The 18,780-nt window shown below is 45.8% G+C and overlaps 1 protein-coding gene across 3 annotated transcripts in view; it reads right to left on the reverse strand.

The window, feature by feature from the left end:
• The window catches only part of LOC138296799 (epoxide hydrolase 1-like), a 167,260-nt gene that overhangs the window by 44,568 nt on the left and 103,912 nt on the right, over nt 1–18,780 (reverse strand). For all 3 annotated transcript variants that reach the window (XM_069236241.1, XM_069236242.1, XM_069236240.1), the window contains exon 5: nt 1,708–1,837. In XM_069236241.1, the coding sequence (XP_069092342.1) occupies nt 1,708–1,837 (130 nt within the window). The remainder of the gene's footprint in view (nt 1–1,707; nt 1,838–18,780) is intronic.

Consider the following 18,780-nt stretch of genomic DNA (forward strand, 5'->3'; position numbering starts at 1 on the left):
GTCAATTTGTCAGCTGTGATGTGTTTTCAGCCGTTGCTGCCTCCAAAGCTTATGGAGTTCCACGTCAGCATCTTCAGCGATGAGGCTCCTCTTCTCCAGTGTCAGCATCGGCAGCACCAGTTCTCCGATCCATGCCAAGTGGTGCTTTGGCTTACATAGTCTTGGAGTAGTTCACCCCCTCATAGCACAGGAGGCTCCTGGATTTGCTGGACTTCTCCTGTACTCTCTCTCTCTTTCTGAAGAGCTAGGCATTCTCCTTCCCTCTCACAGCGGACAGACCAGTTTGTAGGCACTAAACACACCCTCTGCACCTCCAGATAAAAATTTAGACTTTAAGAGATTTGCCTCATCTCTCGGAGGCTGGCTGGCATGCACACATCAACCCTCGTCACTTAGTAGTCCTTTGAGTACTCTGCAGAGCACTCCTTTCCTTAGTCATGAAGAAGTTGGAATTGGAACAAAGTGGAGTGGTTTGGATCCCACGTTTATAAACATTTCCCAAAGAGCCGGCATGGATCCAGTGTCTAAGGTTTCAGAACTGCTTTGGTTTGGCTCTCTTTTCAGGTTGTTCCTCAGACGTAGCCTTTCTGCAAAGTGGTGACTGTCACAGCAGGTGGCAATGTGGCTGGGTCCAAGCAGAAGTATCCAAAGCAAGGGCACAATGGAGGGTGAGCCTTGCTGAAGCAGTCATTGGGGGCAGACAAAAGGTCAGGCCCTTCCTAGACACTTCCTCACCTTGAATAACAGAAAGTGCAGTCCTACCCTTTAACCCTATTGTCTACCAGAGACAGCACTTAGGGAAAACTAATGTCCTCACTGAATTTCAATAGGTAACCCCATATCCACCCTCCTCACTTTAGGCATCTCACTCTCTAAGCATCTCACCCTCTAAGCAAAGGAGTGAATGAAATATACGTTCAGTGTCCCGGAAAATGATGCTTATCTTCCTTCTGGCTCCATGATAAACCAGGGTCATCCAAAATGGACCCCACTGGTCCTAGTATTCAGACTCTCACAACATCCAATGTTCTACTACCACACGTGCTACACACTCACTACACCTACACACAATTAACATGCACATGGAATTTCAGCACCAGGTTCTGGGTTTCAAGTAAAAGTGGAACTTTACATGAAAGGAGTCAATGAGCTCAACTCTACTTGAGACAGAGAAAAAGGCCTTGTCATGCTACTGATTCACTAAACACACTATGCTGCCACCAAGGCTTTATATGATGCACCCAGGGCATGAACAGTAGTCCAATGCCCACTACAAGCAAACACTTGATGTGTCCCTCTAGATCCCAGAACAAGTCTGGACCTTGCATTACCGAAGACAGGCCTACTTCCCTACACATGCTAAGTTAGTGTGCTGCCAAACAAAATGTCTAGATACCGGTTTCACATGAAGTCAGGCATTCAGTACAGTGGTATGCACATGTTTACAATACAGGGGCATTCCCATCTTAACAAAGACCAAATAGAAATGCACAATGAGCAAGAGGGCACAGGGATAAAGGCTCAATATAGAGGATACAGAAACTGAGATAATGGGAATAGATGACTGTGACACCAGGGGCCAATGATCCAACCCATCGGAATCGGGTATTTAAATCCTTCACTGCTGTTAATGAAGAATAGCAGAATTTATTCTGTTTTTATATAAAACCCAAGAGTGATCGATCATTCACAGTGCCCAACACTCACTCAGGTTTCATCTGGGAGATGATGGTGCTGATCCTGTGGCCCCAGTCTCCTCCCTGCAGGTAGAACTTCTGGAACCCTAATCTCTGCATCAGCTTATAACAGATCCTGGCAGCAGCAAAAGCATCGAATCCTGCATAAAATGAAAACAGAATGGTTATAGCCCTAGCATCCGCATCCTGGTTGGACTACATGCAAACAACCATGAAGGCACTAACTTTCCCAGAATTAGAGATCATTAGGGAAGCGCCTAGATTCCCATGGATGTAACACACATCCAACATCAGCTGTACAGAGGTTGCTGTGGGTTAACCCCTCTCTAATTATCACTGTAGGGCCCCGACCCACGCTTGTGCCTTCAAACTAAAATTCTATTACCTTTGCTTCTATAGTTTTTACAGACATTCAACCATTCAACCACTTGATATCCTAATTACTGCAAATAATAGAAACCTCGCTTAACAGTCGATTAACCTGTAGCGTTAAAAAGGGCACTCCTCACAGTGATCTCATCTCTTTCATTTCAGCATTTATTCACACTTCATCTCTATGTTCGTTATTAACAATCATACAATAAATATATTTTCTTCACCTTTTATATTGTAAAATCCTTTATAATAACAAGACCATGTATTTCAGCTTTTAGATAATTCAGTCCAGCATGTTTTGGGACCAGCATCCCACTTCATGGGTAATCATTTACTTTTCTGGAACTCAAGAATAATACATTGCGAAAACACTCTAAGTTAATATATGCATTTTGGGGCATGTTTATCATTATGTCATGCAGCACAGCAAATCACATTGCGGCACTGCGTTGCATGAGTGGGAGCGGGCAGGAATGCGCCATACTTAACATTGTACTGGTTCCTGGCTTTTCCCAACTCTGGCACACAATGTGCTGCCTAGCACCAACGAAGGTACCCTTGCACCATGATGCAAGGGCGCCTACATTGTAAGTAGGATTGTTTCTGTGCAGAAATGGACACCATCCTGCACAAAAACAATCCCCTGAGGCATATTCCTCTTTCTACAGAGAAAGAGGAAGTAACGACGAGAAATAAAGATCTTTCTCCTTGTTACGCTTCAACTAGGGAGGTGTAGGTTTTTGTCACATTTCCAGGTCAACCAGTAATTTTAAATCTGGGAACGTGTCAAATCCATGGGTGGATGTGTGGAGACACCCACACTGCAGCCATTGAATGCCTTCCTAGAGCGGAATAACGCAATGCAGCTATTTGTGCTGTGTTACTCTAGATTTATCAAGCCTGGCAGGGCCACGCAAGGTGTCCTTGTCTGGCTTGATAAATCTGCCTTAAAAGTTGCGTTGCTCTTGCACCACGTTGCGTGGTGCAAGAATGACGCAACTCCTTTGATTAATATGGCCCTTTATAACTCTACTTAGGTATATGATCTACCGTACATGCCCTGCAGTTTAAGTTGTGTTTGGCATGAGGTCTCTGCTGTGTCTTACCTTGTGTCTCCTGTGAGCAGCATGCAGTGTCCGCCATCTTTTGGTGCTACCCATTCAACATATCTCCATGTGCTTTTCTTTCCTTTTTACCCTAAGTCCCTTTTGTTACCCCTTATTAAAGTTACAAAAAATCTTTTTAACCAATTCAGTAAAACTACAAAAAAAAGGTGAATATGTTGGCCCATTTAAACCTTTTGGGTGAATTGGTTGCAAACGTTCTTTCCATCATATTTCTTATTGTAATACTTTCCTCTTTCTTGGCTTTGGCCATCTGTGCATGGTCACCCCCCCAAACTTTTTTGCCTCCTCCAACTTATTTTCTGAACTCGTTTTTGTTGGTTTTTAATACTCTGCACACTTTACCACTGCAAACCAGTGCTTATGCTCTCTCCTTTAAACATGTTAAATTTGGCGTACACCCAACTGTCATATTTAATTTAATTTTAAATCCCTAGTATTGTCCCCAGTGCCTGTAAATTAAATATTACTAGTGGGCCTGCAGCAATCATTGTGCCACCCACTTAAGTAGCCCTTTTTAAACACATCTCAGGCTTGCCATTGCAGTCTGTGTGTGCAGTTTAAAATTGCCATTTTGACCTGGCAAAATGCACCTTTTGCAAGGCCTAAACCTTCCTTTTTAATATATATAACTCCCCATTAGGGTAGGCCCTACATAGGCCAAGGAACACAGAGCAGGGTGCAGTGTATTTAAAGAGTTGGGCATGTACTTTTACGTTTTACATATCCTGGTAATGAAAAAATCCTCAATTTGTTTTTCACTACTGTGAGGCCTACTTCTCCCATAGGATACATTAGGTTCCCTTATTACATTTAATAAGTGGTAACTTTCAATTGTGAACCAATAGGAATGTCGAGTTTGGTGTCTAAGTAATTGTAATTTAAAACACTCTTTAATAGGAAAGTCGGATTTAAGTCACAATTCTGAAAATGTCACTTTCAGAAAGTAGTATTTTATTGTCCTAACCATTTGGTGCCTGCAGTCTGTATCCTGAGTCACATGACTATGTGTAAATGGATGTTGGTCTTGTGTATCTTTGTGTATAGTTCCCAGACTGTAAGACAAAGGGGGAATAAGTGTTGGCAGGATGGGCCAACTCTGACTTAAATACTGGGAGGTGCTGTCACCTACCACACTAGTGCATCACAAAGGCTTTGCCTGAGCACACTCACAAAGGGTTTGGCACTAGTCTACTGTGCCCCCACAGTCTACTGTGTCATTTATGCTAATAAACCTTTTATATGAAAAGCCACTGTGTCTCCTTGCCTTAAAAAGGAGGAGGTTCTGATGTGGAGTGGGAGGCCATTCCACACTTTAGGAGCCATGCAAAAGAACGTCTGTCCTCCTGATCTGGTTCTGTGTATGTGTGCATGTCTGTGAGTAGGAGTTCTCCAGAGCAGAGGTGTCTGGGTGGTTGGTGGAAAGAGATGTGACTGTTTAGGTAGGTAGGCCCTAAGTTGTGTAGTGTTGTGTCTGTGAGGAGTTTGAAATGAGCACATTTGTGCAAGGGGGACAACTGAAGCTCCCTTTGGTGGTGCGTAGTATGGTGTTATGTGTGTTCGATATGGGAGGTTCAGTATGAGTCTGGCTGCTGGTTCTGGATGATTTGTAGCCTTCCAGTGAGTTGCTTGGTAATCCCAGCATAGCAAGTGCTCCCGTAGTTTTTCTGGAGATTAGGGTGTGAGTTACAGTTTTTCTAGTGTTGTTGGAAGCCATTTGAACATCGTCCTCAGCATCTTCAGGGTGTGAAAGCAGTGACTTGTGCGGTCATGGCCAGTTTGCTGTTTCGGGGATCCTGGCATGGCTGCTGGGTGTGGGACTGAGTTCGTCTGGCCACCAGTTGAAGTCCCATGGTGAGGTGTTCTTGCCAAAGATCACAACCTTTGGCTTGTTGTGAGACAGTAGGCTTTCATCCAGTTAGTTAATTCAGTCATTCAGGTGATAAACTTGATTCTTGTGTTGGGGGGTCTTATCCGAATGGGAGAGTGTGCACGGGTGACGTTGCCCAGAGGGACCATGTATGCGTTGAAGTGGGTAGGGCTGAGCAATAAACCTTGAGGCACTCCACAGATGAGTTGCAGGCTTCCAAGGAGCAAGGTCCCAGGCTCACAGCATTCAAACTAACATTTCTGATATTTGTGAACACATTGATTTTTAGTAAGGTAGCTGGAAGATAACACTTCCGCAACTTTCTTTGAGTGTCTAATAAGTGTGCCAGGAGCCAAGTATTTCTTTCTTGTGAAGCCTTTCTAGTGCCATTAAGCCATACTGGATCACAACCACTGGCAAAGATTGACACCCTGGGTACACTTGGAATGCACTTGTTTTTAAACAAAATGCCTTTCCAGGATGGTTGACATGGATGCATTCACAGCTGTGGTGGCCATCCTTGAATGTCATTTGTTAAAATAAAACAGACCTAGTTAGAGATGCCCACCTAGCATGCGGCTGCACATGCAGAAGTTCATTTTGCAATGAACACAAAACCATTTTGAGATGATTGCCCGCCAATAGCGCAGTGAGCAGCAAAACAGTTCATGAAACGGGAGTTGGCAAGAGGAAGCTGGGGGAGTATGGGAGGATGGGGATGGGCATGGGATGGGGATGATGAGGAGCAGGAAGTGAGAGGGAGAGAAAATAGTCCCTTTAATGCACTGGAAAGCAAGATCTGACGTCAGCAGTGGAAGGATAGATCTCCACGACCTAAATGCTCCTAAGTGAGGCAAACACAAGAATAGTGAGAAAAAACATTGAATAAGGAGCAGGGAAATCAGGTGGACTTCATATCCATCCAGTCATCAGCAAGGGGTTTACCAAAAACCCAACTCTTAGGTATAACTAATGTATTAGAAAAAAAAACAGGATGGTGAACAGACAGCTAAAAGTGAGACCTACATACCACTAATTGCCTAAATTCCTCTTGCTGGAAGTGAGTGACTCCTGGTACAACATGTTACTCATCTTTTTCAACAGTACACACGTTTTAATAATAAAAATGGTAGGGTTCAGAAACAATAAATATTAAATAAATTTTTATGCTGTTTTCACAAATAATGGAAACCTGGATTTTCTGACACTTTTTGAAAGATGGTTTTGTATGTGAATTATGTTGGTGTAATATTTTAGGAAACTCAACCCTTCAAAATGGCTGCTTAACTGGCACCAATGACCCAGAAACACCATGAGTTTAAACAACAGAGCATTTGTTGACCTTGCTGTATCCACAAGCAATGTGCCGTGGCATGATCCTGTCTCTGAATCTGTAGCAGATTGTACAGCATTCAGTTTTGCAGTCCACATTTTCAAGTCTGGCCAGTGACTGTCTCAGAGAGATTATACCATCTCTACACCTAGATGGTGGGCAGGTCGGCCTCCTTAGTAACTGGTTGTTGTGTTATTCACACGTGATTGTAGTAACTATCATTCATGGCCTCTGGACCTCCTTCCTGGAATACAGCTATTTCATTTATACATTAAGGGCTTGAGTTCATATATGAGAAGCAGTGAAGACAAGGGGCCTTTGCATGGCTTTGGGAAGCTCTGCTGGCCGCCCTGGTATGCTTTGGATAGCCCAGTCTTTTTCCTCCAACTAGGTTGACAACCATACCAGACCACAGGGCGAGGTCCATGTTGTTTTTGGCTTTCAAAATCAGAGCTGCTCTTTGATGTCAGAGGAGATCCAAAGGGCACACACTTTTGAGTGACAGTGCCTACTGCCCTTGCAGCTCACAGTGATTCTAGCCAGTTTAACAGAGCAATAGGGTAGCCTGGATTCCTCAAAATCTGGGCAATCATGAGTAATAAACACAAACAGATTCTGTTGGATTGAGCCTTTACAGGCGATATTTAAAATATAGAAATAGGCCAAGTGTTGGAAATAGCCGTTTTTGCAGGGTTATCCCCAAACATTTTGCCTTCTTCCTCCTATTTTTTCCAGGTCTGATTTGGCTTGTTTGTTGTCTCTGTGCACTTTACCACTGCTAATTAGTGCTAAAGTGCAAGTGCTCCCTAGGTAAATTATACTGTTGATTGGTTTATCCATGAATGGCATATTTGATTTACTGGTAAGTCCCTAGTAAAGTGCACCAGGGATGCCCAGGGCCTGTAAATCAAATGCTACTAGTGTGCCTGCAGCACTGGTTGTGCCACCCACATACGTAGCCCTGTAAACATGGCTCAGACCTGCCACTGCAGTGTCTGTGTATGCAGTTTTAAACTACCAATTCAACCTGGCAAGTGTACCCACTTGCCAGGCCCAAACCTTCACTTTTGGTACATGTAAGGCCCTAGGTAGCCCCATGGGCAGGGTGCCGTGTAGTTAAAAGGTAGGACATGTACTGGTGTGTTTTACATGTCCTAACAGAGAAATACTGCCAAAATTGGGTTTCACTGTTGCAAGGCCTATATCCCTCATAGGTTAACATGGGGGCTGCCTTTAAATAACTTTAAAGCGCAGATTCCCTTTGAGGGCAGATAGAAATATGGAGTTTGGGGTCTCTGAACTCACAATTTAAAAATACATGTTTTACTTAAGTTGGTTTTTAGATTGCGAGTTTGAAAATGCCACTTTTAGAAAGTAAGCATTTTCTTACTTAAACCATTCTGTGACTCTGCATGTTTGTGGATTCCCTGTCTGGGTCTGTTTGACAGTTGGGATGTTCACACCTCTTCTCTAGACAGTGACTCAAAGGGAGCTGGGGTGTAGCCTGCATATCTTGATGAGCCATCTGAGCTAGAGTGGAGGGAGGAGTGGTTGTTCACCCCTGAAAGGACTGTGCCTGCCCTCACACAATGCAGTCTCCAAACCCCTGGTGTGTGTCTGGGGCGTCGCCTGGACAAGGAAGGATCTTGCAAACACTTGAGACTTTGCTTTGAAGTTTGCCAACTTCAAAGGCAGAATGGGGTATAAGAAGAAGACCCAAAACCCGAGACTATGAGAATCTTTCTGGAATCAAGAGGAACCTCTGCAAGGAGAAGAGCTGAAGGAGGAGTACTGTCCCTTTGCTGTGTTGCTTTCCTGGACTGGCCTGCAGTTGCTGCTTTTGCTTGAAAAGAGTGCAAAGGGTGAACTTTGCTGTGTATCCTGCTTGATAAAGTTCTCCAAGGGCTTGGAGTAGAGCTTGCCTCCTGTTGGAAGTCTCAGGGATATCAAAGACTTCAGTTTCATCTGCCTACAGCACTAGGCACTGTGTGTTTTGTGCTGCAACAGAAGAAAAACGACTGCGACGCTGCTGGCCTACACCGTGACCTGCCAACGCGCCAAGGAGTCGCATTGTCCCGCTTTGCACTGCAAGCCTGGTCTCACCGACGCAGTCATCGGATGACTTCACCGAGCCCGTGCTCCCACCGCGACCTGGGGGCCACGCACTCCAGCATCGCCTGCTCACACTGCAGACTGGGCATCCCAGACGACAACGCTCCTGATGACACCTGCGCCACTGCCTGCACCGTGGCCTGTGGACACCGCTTGTGAGGCGAACGAAGCACCGTCCCGTCCCGCACCGCAGCCTCGGTCCACCGACGCCAGCACCATCGACTCCAGTGTTGTCACCAGGCATCCCTGCCTGCACTGTGGTCTGTGGACATCGCTCGTGAGGGTCACGAAGCACCGTCCCGTCCCACACCGCTGGCTTGGGCCTACCGACGACAGTGCTTCAGCAACGTCAGTGCCGCTGCCTGCACCGTGAACTGTGGACACCGCACGTCACACCGCCCTGCTTCACACCAAAGCCCTGGTCTCACCGCCGCTGCTGGACGACCGTCACTGAGCTGCTGACTGCACCGTCCTGCTTCAAACTGCAGCCCCGATGCCATCCACACCAGCGCTCCTGAGTTCATCAGCCTGGAGTTCGATCTGCAACGTGTGTGACTTCAAGGGCCCGACGATTCCCGCACCGACTCTGGAACCGACACATCAACACCAGCGACATCGCTCTCCAGAGCTCATCGCGAGGGTCACGACGCCCTGCAAATCCAAGGTACTGTTTGCAGATCTTCCCGACACCGTAGCTGGCCTGCGACGCAGAGGCTGGCCTGAACTGTTGGATTTGTTGCTCATGATGCCATGGTAGCCCCAGGTGGAGCTATCAACTTCAAGGAACTGTATTTTTAAGATAAATCTTACAAAATTCATATCTTTAGCACTGTATGTTGGATTGTTATCGTTTTGGTCTTGTTTTACACAGAAAAATATTGGCTATTATTTCTTAAACTGGTGTGGTGTCCTTTTGTAGTGTTTTTACTTGTTACTTTATGTTATGTGCAAATGCTTTCCACATTGCTTCTGAAATAAATCTGACTGCTCGTGCTAAGCTGCCACGGGGAGCAGGGGTTATGTGCGCTGGTATCGCCCTTATCCTGACTAGAGTGAGGGTCCCTACTTGGACAGGGTGCAAACCGACTACCAACTAGAGACCCCATTTCTAACACCAAGTATCGGTACTCTGTATTCAATTAATGAAAATACCCATCACACATACATGAAATGGTCCTTAAAGTGGGGACTGTGTATTCCATCAATGACAAATAATACTGATAAAGAGGTGTTGGGAAAGATAATAGTTTGTGCAGCCGTGCAGTGCTTGTGAGGAGTGCAAGGTCAGTGAACATTAGCTAAAAAGAAGTCAATTGGTACTTCAGTAGTATACTTGACAAACTAGCGCATTTCCAAAGTTTTGTTAAATTACAAAACATCACATCTAGGCATGAATATGATTATATGCCGACAATTCGACCTGTAAGTTGTCCTGTTGTTGGATACTGGGTCTTCATCAAGACAAAGAATTATTGGAGACATCCTCTAGAATAATGTAGGTGAAAGGGTGAAGGAAACATCCGCACTACAGGGCTAAGAAGCTACCCGATTATTAACATAAATGGGTCCTGGATGGGTGGGTACTCCTTATGAGCATTGCACAAACTTTGGAACACTTCTTTGTTAGTATTATCTGTCGTTGATATAATACACAATCCATTTTTAAGGACCATTTCATTTGGACGTGATATGTACTTTCATTAATTGCATACAAAAATTATCTATCCTTGACCTTCTTTATACTTTAAATATCTCCTGGATATGGTCAATCTGATATAATTAGTTTGATTCTAGCCAGGGCACTGATCTTTTTACTTTTGACTTTTTATGACTCTCACTAAGGTAGCAGCGCTCGCACACTCTGCCTGTTTCTGGGGTTTTTTAACCCACACGTGTGTCCCTTCGGGAAAGCATGTTCAGCAGCCTTGGGGAGGGTGACTTTCTGGGCTTGTTTATACTTCTGAAGTGGGAGTACATCAAAGTTCCTTTGAAAAGGTGGGTGGGGTGTTTTGTTGAACAGTCGCCCCTCTTTAGAAGCCCAGCGTCAGAGCCAGGACTTTTGAGGCTCTGCATTTCAAGTGAAGGTGCTACAACTTGCAATAGTTGTCTTTTGTCTATTCAGTCACAGGGCTCCCCTGGCTCTTTCCATTTCACCATGTGTGCGTGTTTATTCTAGACTTTTGAGAAATCCATGTGGATGCGTTAATCCCCTCCAGATTCGTCCCTCCTGCTCTCTGATTGAAAGAAACTACAGGAACAAGCGGGACGTTAGGAAATCAGGTAGTGCTGGTGAATGTTTTTCCAGCACCTGATATCCAGCTTTCCTTTTTGTTGAGCGCTTCCCCTCTTGTTTTGCTTCCTTTGCGAGAAGCCTAGTATAGTCATGGAACGGAGGCCGGTTTAACCTTCATGCTGCTGCTTGAACTGCAGTTGTCTTCGTGCTGCTCCCTTCCTGTGGGGTGCAACTAATAACCCCCTCAAACTATGTGCATTTGACTACTAACAGGGACCATCGTAAAAACACAAACTGGCTTTTATGAACTGCTTCAAGACCTCAATCTGATTTACCAAATAATCAAATTGAAGTTATTTTGTACTTTCCCTTTTGCCACTGAATGTCAACCAGTCTCTCATCTCTTGGATCTCGGTATCCTTACATTCTCTGTTCCCCTCTTACCCCTTCGTGTGACCCAAGAAACAAAAAGAGCAGAGTGAAGAAATATTCTGTAATTGGGCTTCTGTCAACACCGCCTCATTAGCAAAACTGATTCAGCATTGCCGGGCACTAAAATGTTAAAACCTCATAGTGGCCCCAATTATGTCAATACAGCACAAGTGGCTGCCAATAACTATATTATCGGCTTAGCAATATCTGTGGTATTTATTGGTGAATTTTATACTCTGTATTCATACTACCAACCCCCTCACCCCCCAGTAACCTTTGGGACTTCTGTGTGAGTTGAAAGCTGCAAATGTGCCCTGTGCAGAAATGTGCAGGTCTTTCTGAATCTGCCCTGTCATCTTTCTCTTTCAATTCCCTAACTCCCTCTTTCTCTATTCCTTACATAGATGCAAAAACAGCACACACTTGATATGCTTCAGTTTTTGTAAGAGTAATAATTCATGGATTATGCGCCATGTTCTTTAAAAATGCGCATAAATGTGACTACATTTACAGCTGTTGCATTGAAGGGGCCATATAGAATTACAGCTGGCAGCAGTCTTGCAACTGATGCTGGCGTCTCTTCATTACCATGGCTTTGTTACCACTCTATTTAATTGCACATCTGACAATTACACTTCCTGTCAAATGACGCAACACCACACAATTCCATACCACTCCACACAATTCTATGCCAAATAATTGCCCACCATGCCACATAAGTTCACTCCACAGCATGTAATTCAACTCTGCATAAATCCACTCCGTGCCACACAGTTCCAATCCATGCCCAGTTCCAAGCCACAATTTCAATCCACTAATTGAAGCAGAATTCCACATCACACTGTTTCTCAACACACCATATAATTTCAACCGCATGTCTCAACGCATATTTTTCTAGTCCTAAGAGGTAGGCAGCATATTTATGTGGAATTAGCTTGGGGCAGGGCAGCAGGTCATCTTGCTGCACTGCCCTAAGCCACAGTGAGAGGGTAAGAATGCACTGTATTTATGCAATACGGTGCATTCATGTCCTTTCCCCCTGTGGTGGTGCTGTTTCAGCAGCCTAGCACCAAAGCAAGGACCCTTACACCATGGTGCATGGGTGCCTTGTTGCATGCAGGATTGTTTTTATGCAGGACGGGGTCTCCCGCCATGCACAGTTTTCTTATCAATAATTTTATTGCAAATGTTGGAGATACAGTATAAATAATGTCATAGAAGATGTCATTACTGATGTAATATGTGGGGTAAGTAGCAGTGCCTGGCGAGGGTGTGAGTTACCTGAAAGCATGAGGTATAGTGTGTTGAGATATGTATAACTATACCTGTTGAATTTCTATGGTTTTGTGCATGTAAAATCGGAACCTAACTATAACGACCCTCTAACCTTTGTTTTTTTAGTGAATTTCTAGGGTTTTGTTGACGTTAAATAATATTAAATTACCTTAGGTTAATCCAATCCTTGCCGAGCATGGCTTTTGGCAAGGCCCTTCGGTCAACCCACCATAAGCGGCCTTTGCCCATGTGCAGTAGGGTTGGCCCAACCAGCATTACTAAAAGGGGAGGGTACTCCCCCCCTCCCAATGTCAATTTTGGTCCAAAGGACACCATCTCCTGGGGCTCGGCCAATTTGTGAAAGGATAGCAGTGGGCTGTGTGGTCCCCTTCCCCGGCTGATTTGGCCCTGGGAACCGCATCCATCGGGGCATGGCCAAGCCAAAAATGTGGATCTGCAGAGAATCTGCATCCCTATTCATCTATATTTTTAAAACTTAAATAACTTAGAATTTACTGCACGTATTTACACCAAATCACAAAAGGCTCAGTCTACCGACCAAGATCTAGCTTCTGCCACATTTGGTGTAATTCCGTTCAGCGGTTTGAGCTATAACCATGTTTAAAGAATGGAAACTCCCCATAGACACAAAATAGGGAAAAACGATTAGGGCCCCCCTTTTTCTCGGCCTCCGCTCGACGGATCACCCTGAAACTTTCAAGACACCAGCTAAAGAGAGTGTTGTAATAGTTTTTCAAATTTTGTGAAGATTTGTGAAACTGCACTAAATTTATTGGCAAATCAAAAAACACTCTGTCTATGGAAAGAAATGGTTTTAACTATAACTACCTACTATCTATCGCTACACAGTGTATATATATATATATATATATATAATAAAAAGTGTGCCAGTGATTCTTGTGGTACACAGGAACTTTGGTGGTGATTCGTCAAGCAGAAGCTGGGAAAAAAGGGTGGGGGGGCCATAGGAGTTTTGAACACGACTACAGCCCGAACTGTTGGACGGAATTACACCAAATTTGGCAGAAAGCTAGGCTTATGTATGCAGATTATGCTTTTTATTATTTGGTGTAAATCCATTCATTAGTTTTGAGAAATTAAAGGGCTGCAAATCTGTTGTGACGTTTTCGTGGTGCTCTCAGTGTATTTGTGAATGTACTTTCCAACAGGAATACTGTGATTGGCTGGCCGCAACCTAACCTGAAAGTTGCATCCGCCATGTTAGGTAATGCAACACGGTCCCCGGGGCTAAAAAATGAAAGGAAAAGAGGTATAAGGGGTCAGGGTGGCGTTACCCTGACCCCAGGGGTGTGAGATAGGGGTCTTTCAGGGTGAAATTAAAAAAAATATATATATCAAAATCATTCACATACTAATTCATTCACTCACAGGCCCACTCAGAGCCTCATGCACCCACTCACAGACTCAGACACCGATGCGCCACTCACAGATCTACTCAGACCCTCATGCACCCACTCACAGACCTACTCAGACACTGATGCACCTACTCACAGACCAACTCAGACCCACTCAGCCCCTCATGCACCCATTCACAGAACTACTCAGACACTGATGCACCCACTCACAGACCCACTCAGACCCTCATGCACCCACTCACAGACCCACCCAGACCCTCATGTACCCATTCACAGAACTACTCAGATACTGACACACCCACTCACAGACCCACTCAGACCCTCATGCATCCACTCAGACCCACAAGACACTGACGCACCCTCTCATAGACCCACTTAGACACTGATGCACCCAATCACAGACTCACTCAGACACTCATCCACCCACTCACAGACCTACTGAAACACCACTGACAGACCCACTCAGGCTCTCATGCATCCACTTGCAGACCCACTCAGACACTGACACACCCGCTCACAGACCCACTTAGACACTCATCCATCCACTCACAGACCTACTGATGCACCCACTCACAGAACCACTCAGACCCTCATGCATCTACTCACAGACCCACTGATGCACCCATTCACAGACCCACTCAGACCATAATCCACCCACTCACAGACCTACTCAGACACTAACACACCCACTCACAGACCCCCTCAGACCCTTATGCATCCACTCACAGGCCTACTCAGACACTGACACACCTACTCACAGACCCACTAAGTCCCTCATGCAGCCACTCACAGGCCCACTCAGACACTGATGCACCCACCGACAGAACTACTTAGACACTGATGCACTCACTCACAGACCCATTCAGACACCCGCTCACAGACTAACTCAGACCCTCATGCACCCACTCACAGACCCATTCAGACACTGATGCACCCACTCACAGACCTATTCAGACACTCATCCAACCACTCAGAAACTTATTGAGACACTGACGCACCCATTCACAGACCCACTTTGACACTGACACACCCACTCAGACCTACTTAGACACTGCTGCACCCACTCAGACCCTGATGCACCCACTCATCCACCCACTCACAGACCTACTCTGACACTGACATAACCATTCACAGACCCACTTAGACACTGATGCACCCACCCACCCACAGAACTACTTAGACGCTGATGCACCCACTCACAGACCCACTCAGACACTCATGCACCCGCTCACAGACTAACTCAGACACTCATGCACCCGCTCACAGACTAACTCAGACACTGATGCACCCACTCACAGATCCACTCAGACCCTCATGCACCCACTCACAGATTAACCCAGATCCTCATGCACCCACTCGAAGGCCCACTCAGACACTAATGCACCCGCTCACAGACTAACTCAGACCCTCATGCACCCACTCACAGACCCACTCAGACACTGATGCGCCCATTCACAGATCCACTCAGATCCTCATGCACCCACTCACAGAAGAACCCAGATTCTCATGCACCCACTCGAAGGCCCACTCAGACACTAATGCACCCACTCACAGACCTATTCAGACACTCATCCACCCACTTACAATCCTACTCAGACACACGCACCCATTCACAGACACACTTAGACACTGAGACACCCACTCACAGACTCACTCAGACACTGACACACCCACTCACAGACCCACTCAGATGCTTAAGCACCCACTCACAGACCCACTCAGACACTCACACACCCATTCACAGATCCACTCAGACACTCATGCACCCACTCACAGACCTACTCAGACACTGATGCACCCACTCACAGACCCACTCAGACCCTCATGCACCCACTCACAGACCCACCCAGACCCTCATGTACCCATTCACAGAACTACTCAGATACTGACACACCCACTCACAGACCCACTCAGACCCTCATGCATCCACTCAGACCCACAAGACACTGACGCACCCTCTCATAGACCCACTTAGACACTGATGCACCCAATCACAGACTCACTCAGACACTCATCCACCCACTCACAGACCTACTGAAACACCACTGACAGACCCACTCAGGCTCTCATGCATCCACTTGCAGACCCACTCAGACACTGACACACCCGCTCACAGACCCACTTAGACACTCATCCATCCACTCACAGACCTACTGATGCACCCACTCACAGAACCACTCAGACCCTCATGCATCTACTCACAGACCCACTGACACTGATGCACCCATTCACAGACCCACTCAGACCATAATCCACCCACTCACAGACCTACTCAGACACTAACACACCCACTCACAGACCCCCTCAGACCCTTATGCATCCACTCACAGGCCTACTCAGACACTGACACACCTACTCACAGACCCACTAAGTCCCTCATGCAGCCACTCACAGGCCCACTCAGACACTGATGCACCCACCGACAGAACTACTTAGACACTGATGCACTCACTCACAGACCCATTCAGACACCCGCTCACAGACTAACTCAGACCCTCATGCACCCACTCACAGACCCATTCAGACACTGATGCACCCACTCACAGACCTATTCAGACACTCATCCAACCACTCAGAAACTTATTGAGACACTGACGCACCCATTCACAGACCCACTTTGACACTGACACACCCACTCAGACCTACTTAGACACTGCTGCACCCACTCATAGACCCACTCAGACCCTGATGCACCCACTCATAGACCTTTTCACACTCATCCACCCACTCACAGACCTACTCTGACACTGACATAACCATTCACAGACCCACTTAGACACTGATGCACCCACCCACCCACAGAACTACTTAGACGCTGATGCACCCACTCACAGACCCACTCAGACACTCATGCACCCGCTCACAGACTAACTCAGACACTCATGCACCCGCTCACAGACTAACTCAGACACTGATGCACCCACTCACAGATCCACTCAGACCCTCATGCACCCACTCACAGATTAACCCAGATCCTCATGAACCCACTCGAAGGCCCACTCAGACACTAATGCACCCGCTCACAGACTAACTCAGACCCTCATGCACCCACTCACAGACCCACTCAGACACTGATGCGCCCATTCACAGATCCACTCAGATCCTCATGCACCCACTCACAGAAGAACCCAGATTCTCATGCACCCACTCGAAGGCCCACTCAGACACTAATGCACCCACTCACAGACCTATTCAGACACTCATCCACCCACTTACAATCCTACTCAGACACACGCACCCATTCACAGACACACTTAGACACTGAGACACCCACTCACAGACTCACTCAGACACTGACACACCCACTCACAGACCCACTCAGATGCTTAAGCACCCACTCACAGACCCACTCAGACACTCACACACCCATTCACAGATCCACTCAGACACTCATGCACCCACTCACAGACCCGCTCAGACCCTAACGCATCCACTCACAGACCTACTCAGGCACTGACTGACAGACCCACTTAGAGACTTACTCACAGACCTACTCAGACACTTATCCATACACTCAGTGTCCCACTCAGACTCTCGTGCAGCCACTCATATAGTGATGCGCCCACTCATACAAAGTCTCTTATATATGCAGTCACAGATACTCTCAGAGATTCATAGATGTGTTTATAGAGTTATTTAGAAAGTGATGCCCATAGTGTGATGTACAAAATGTCTTATATATATAGTTATACATTTTGAATGGGCTGGTGTCTATGGAATGCCTGCTTTTATTTTTACACAGTCACAACTATGTCGCAAAGACCGCGGTGGCGGCGCAAATATTTTTTGGAAATTGCAATGAAGAAAATGAACAAACATTTTGGCCAATAGGGTGGCCCTGAGAAGAGCCTTTGTGTTCCTTGTGAGTATGTAACGGCTGCATGTAAGACCAGATGCATAGTTTCAGGTTGGAAAGAAGCACCGTGTTGCCTTCATCTGTGAGGAGCACACGTCACTTCTATAGATACCATCCATGTCAAAGCGCAGGTTGTTGTTGTAGATACAGCCCATGTTATAGTCTCTGAGGAACGCAGAAACAGATTTATTAACATGTTTCCAGGCTTTGCCAATCTGTGGACAGAATTCATTTGACCACTTCCATTTCTGCCTTTGGCATATGTTGGAGTACACCAAGACAGTGTAAGATAAACGTGATATAATTTGTGCAAAGGTGTCCTCCATTAGGATTTCCAGTCCTGCATCACTCAGTGTGCCTAGGTAATTTCCACCACAGTGCACAATGATGAGGTCAGAGGGTTGGCATCCCTAATGCTTTGAATCAAAGGTAGCAATTGATGCCACTTTAACCCTCTGAGGTCAATTTGATTAATGTCCACATTAGCCAAACCCAAGTCTCTGTTGATACCTCTTTCTAGCACCCTCCTTAGCCCAAAAGACATATCTGTGGCCCATTTTGAAGTGAAGCAGCAGTAGCCGACAGGAGAAGGCAGGGGCTGAATGAGGCAGTTTTGAAAATGGAAGGCAGTTAAAATGGAGGTGTGCTTCAGGTTTAAAAAAACATATTTGATTGGATGCTGTGAATGTCCTAGTCAATAAAATTAGGTAGTGTCTTAAAATGATTAGTAAGTTGGTCTATGATTGGTTCTGGTGAAAATTAAAATGAGTAATACCGTCTTGGATATGCTTTTCAATTTGTGCAGTAAACCACACCTGCTGCACTTCATTTTGTAACTAGTATGCCCCTTATAGAGTGTTCTACAAAATGCGGTGCAGGGTTGGGTGGTTATAGGGGATTGGACGCAAGGGTTGGCCACAGGCCAGGCCCTGCTGCTAAACCCCCACCACAAACAGTCAAGGCTGTGCCTGGCGATGGTTGGATTAACATACAGTAAGGAAAATTACTTTAACATTTTTAAAAAACATAGAAATTCACTGTAAAAAACAAAGGTTACAGGGGTGGTATGGTTAGGT

The sequence above is a fragment of the Pleurodeles waltl genome, chromosome 5 (genome assembly GCF_031143425.1).
Source record: "Pleurodeles waltl isolate 20211129_DDA chromosome 5, aPleWal1.hap1.20221129, whole genome shotgun sequence".
In the NCBI taxonomy this organism is placed as follows: domain Eukaryota; kingdom Metazoa; phylum Chordata; class Amphibia; order Caudata; family Salamandridae; genus Pleurodeles; species Pleurodeles waltl.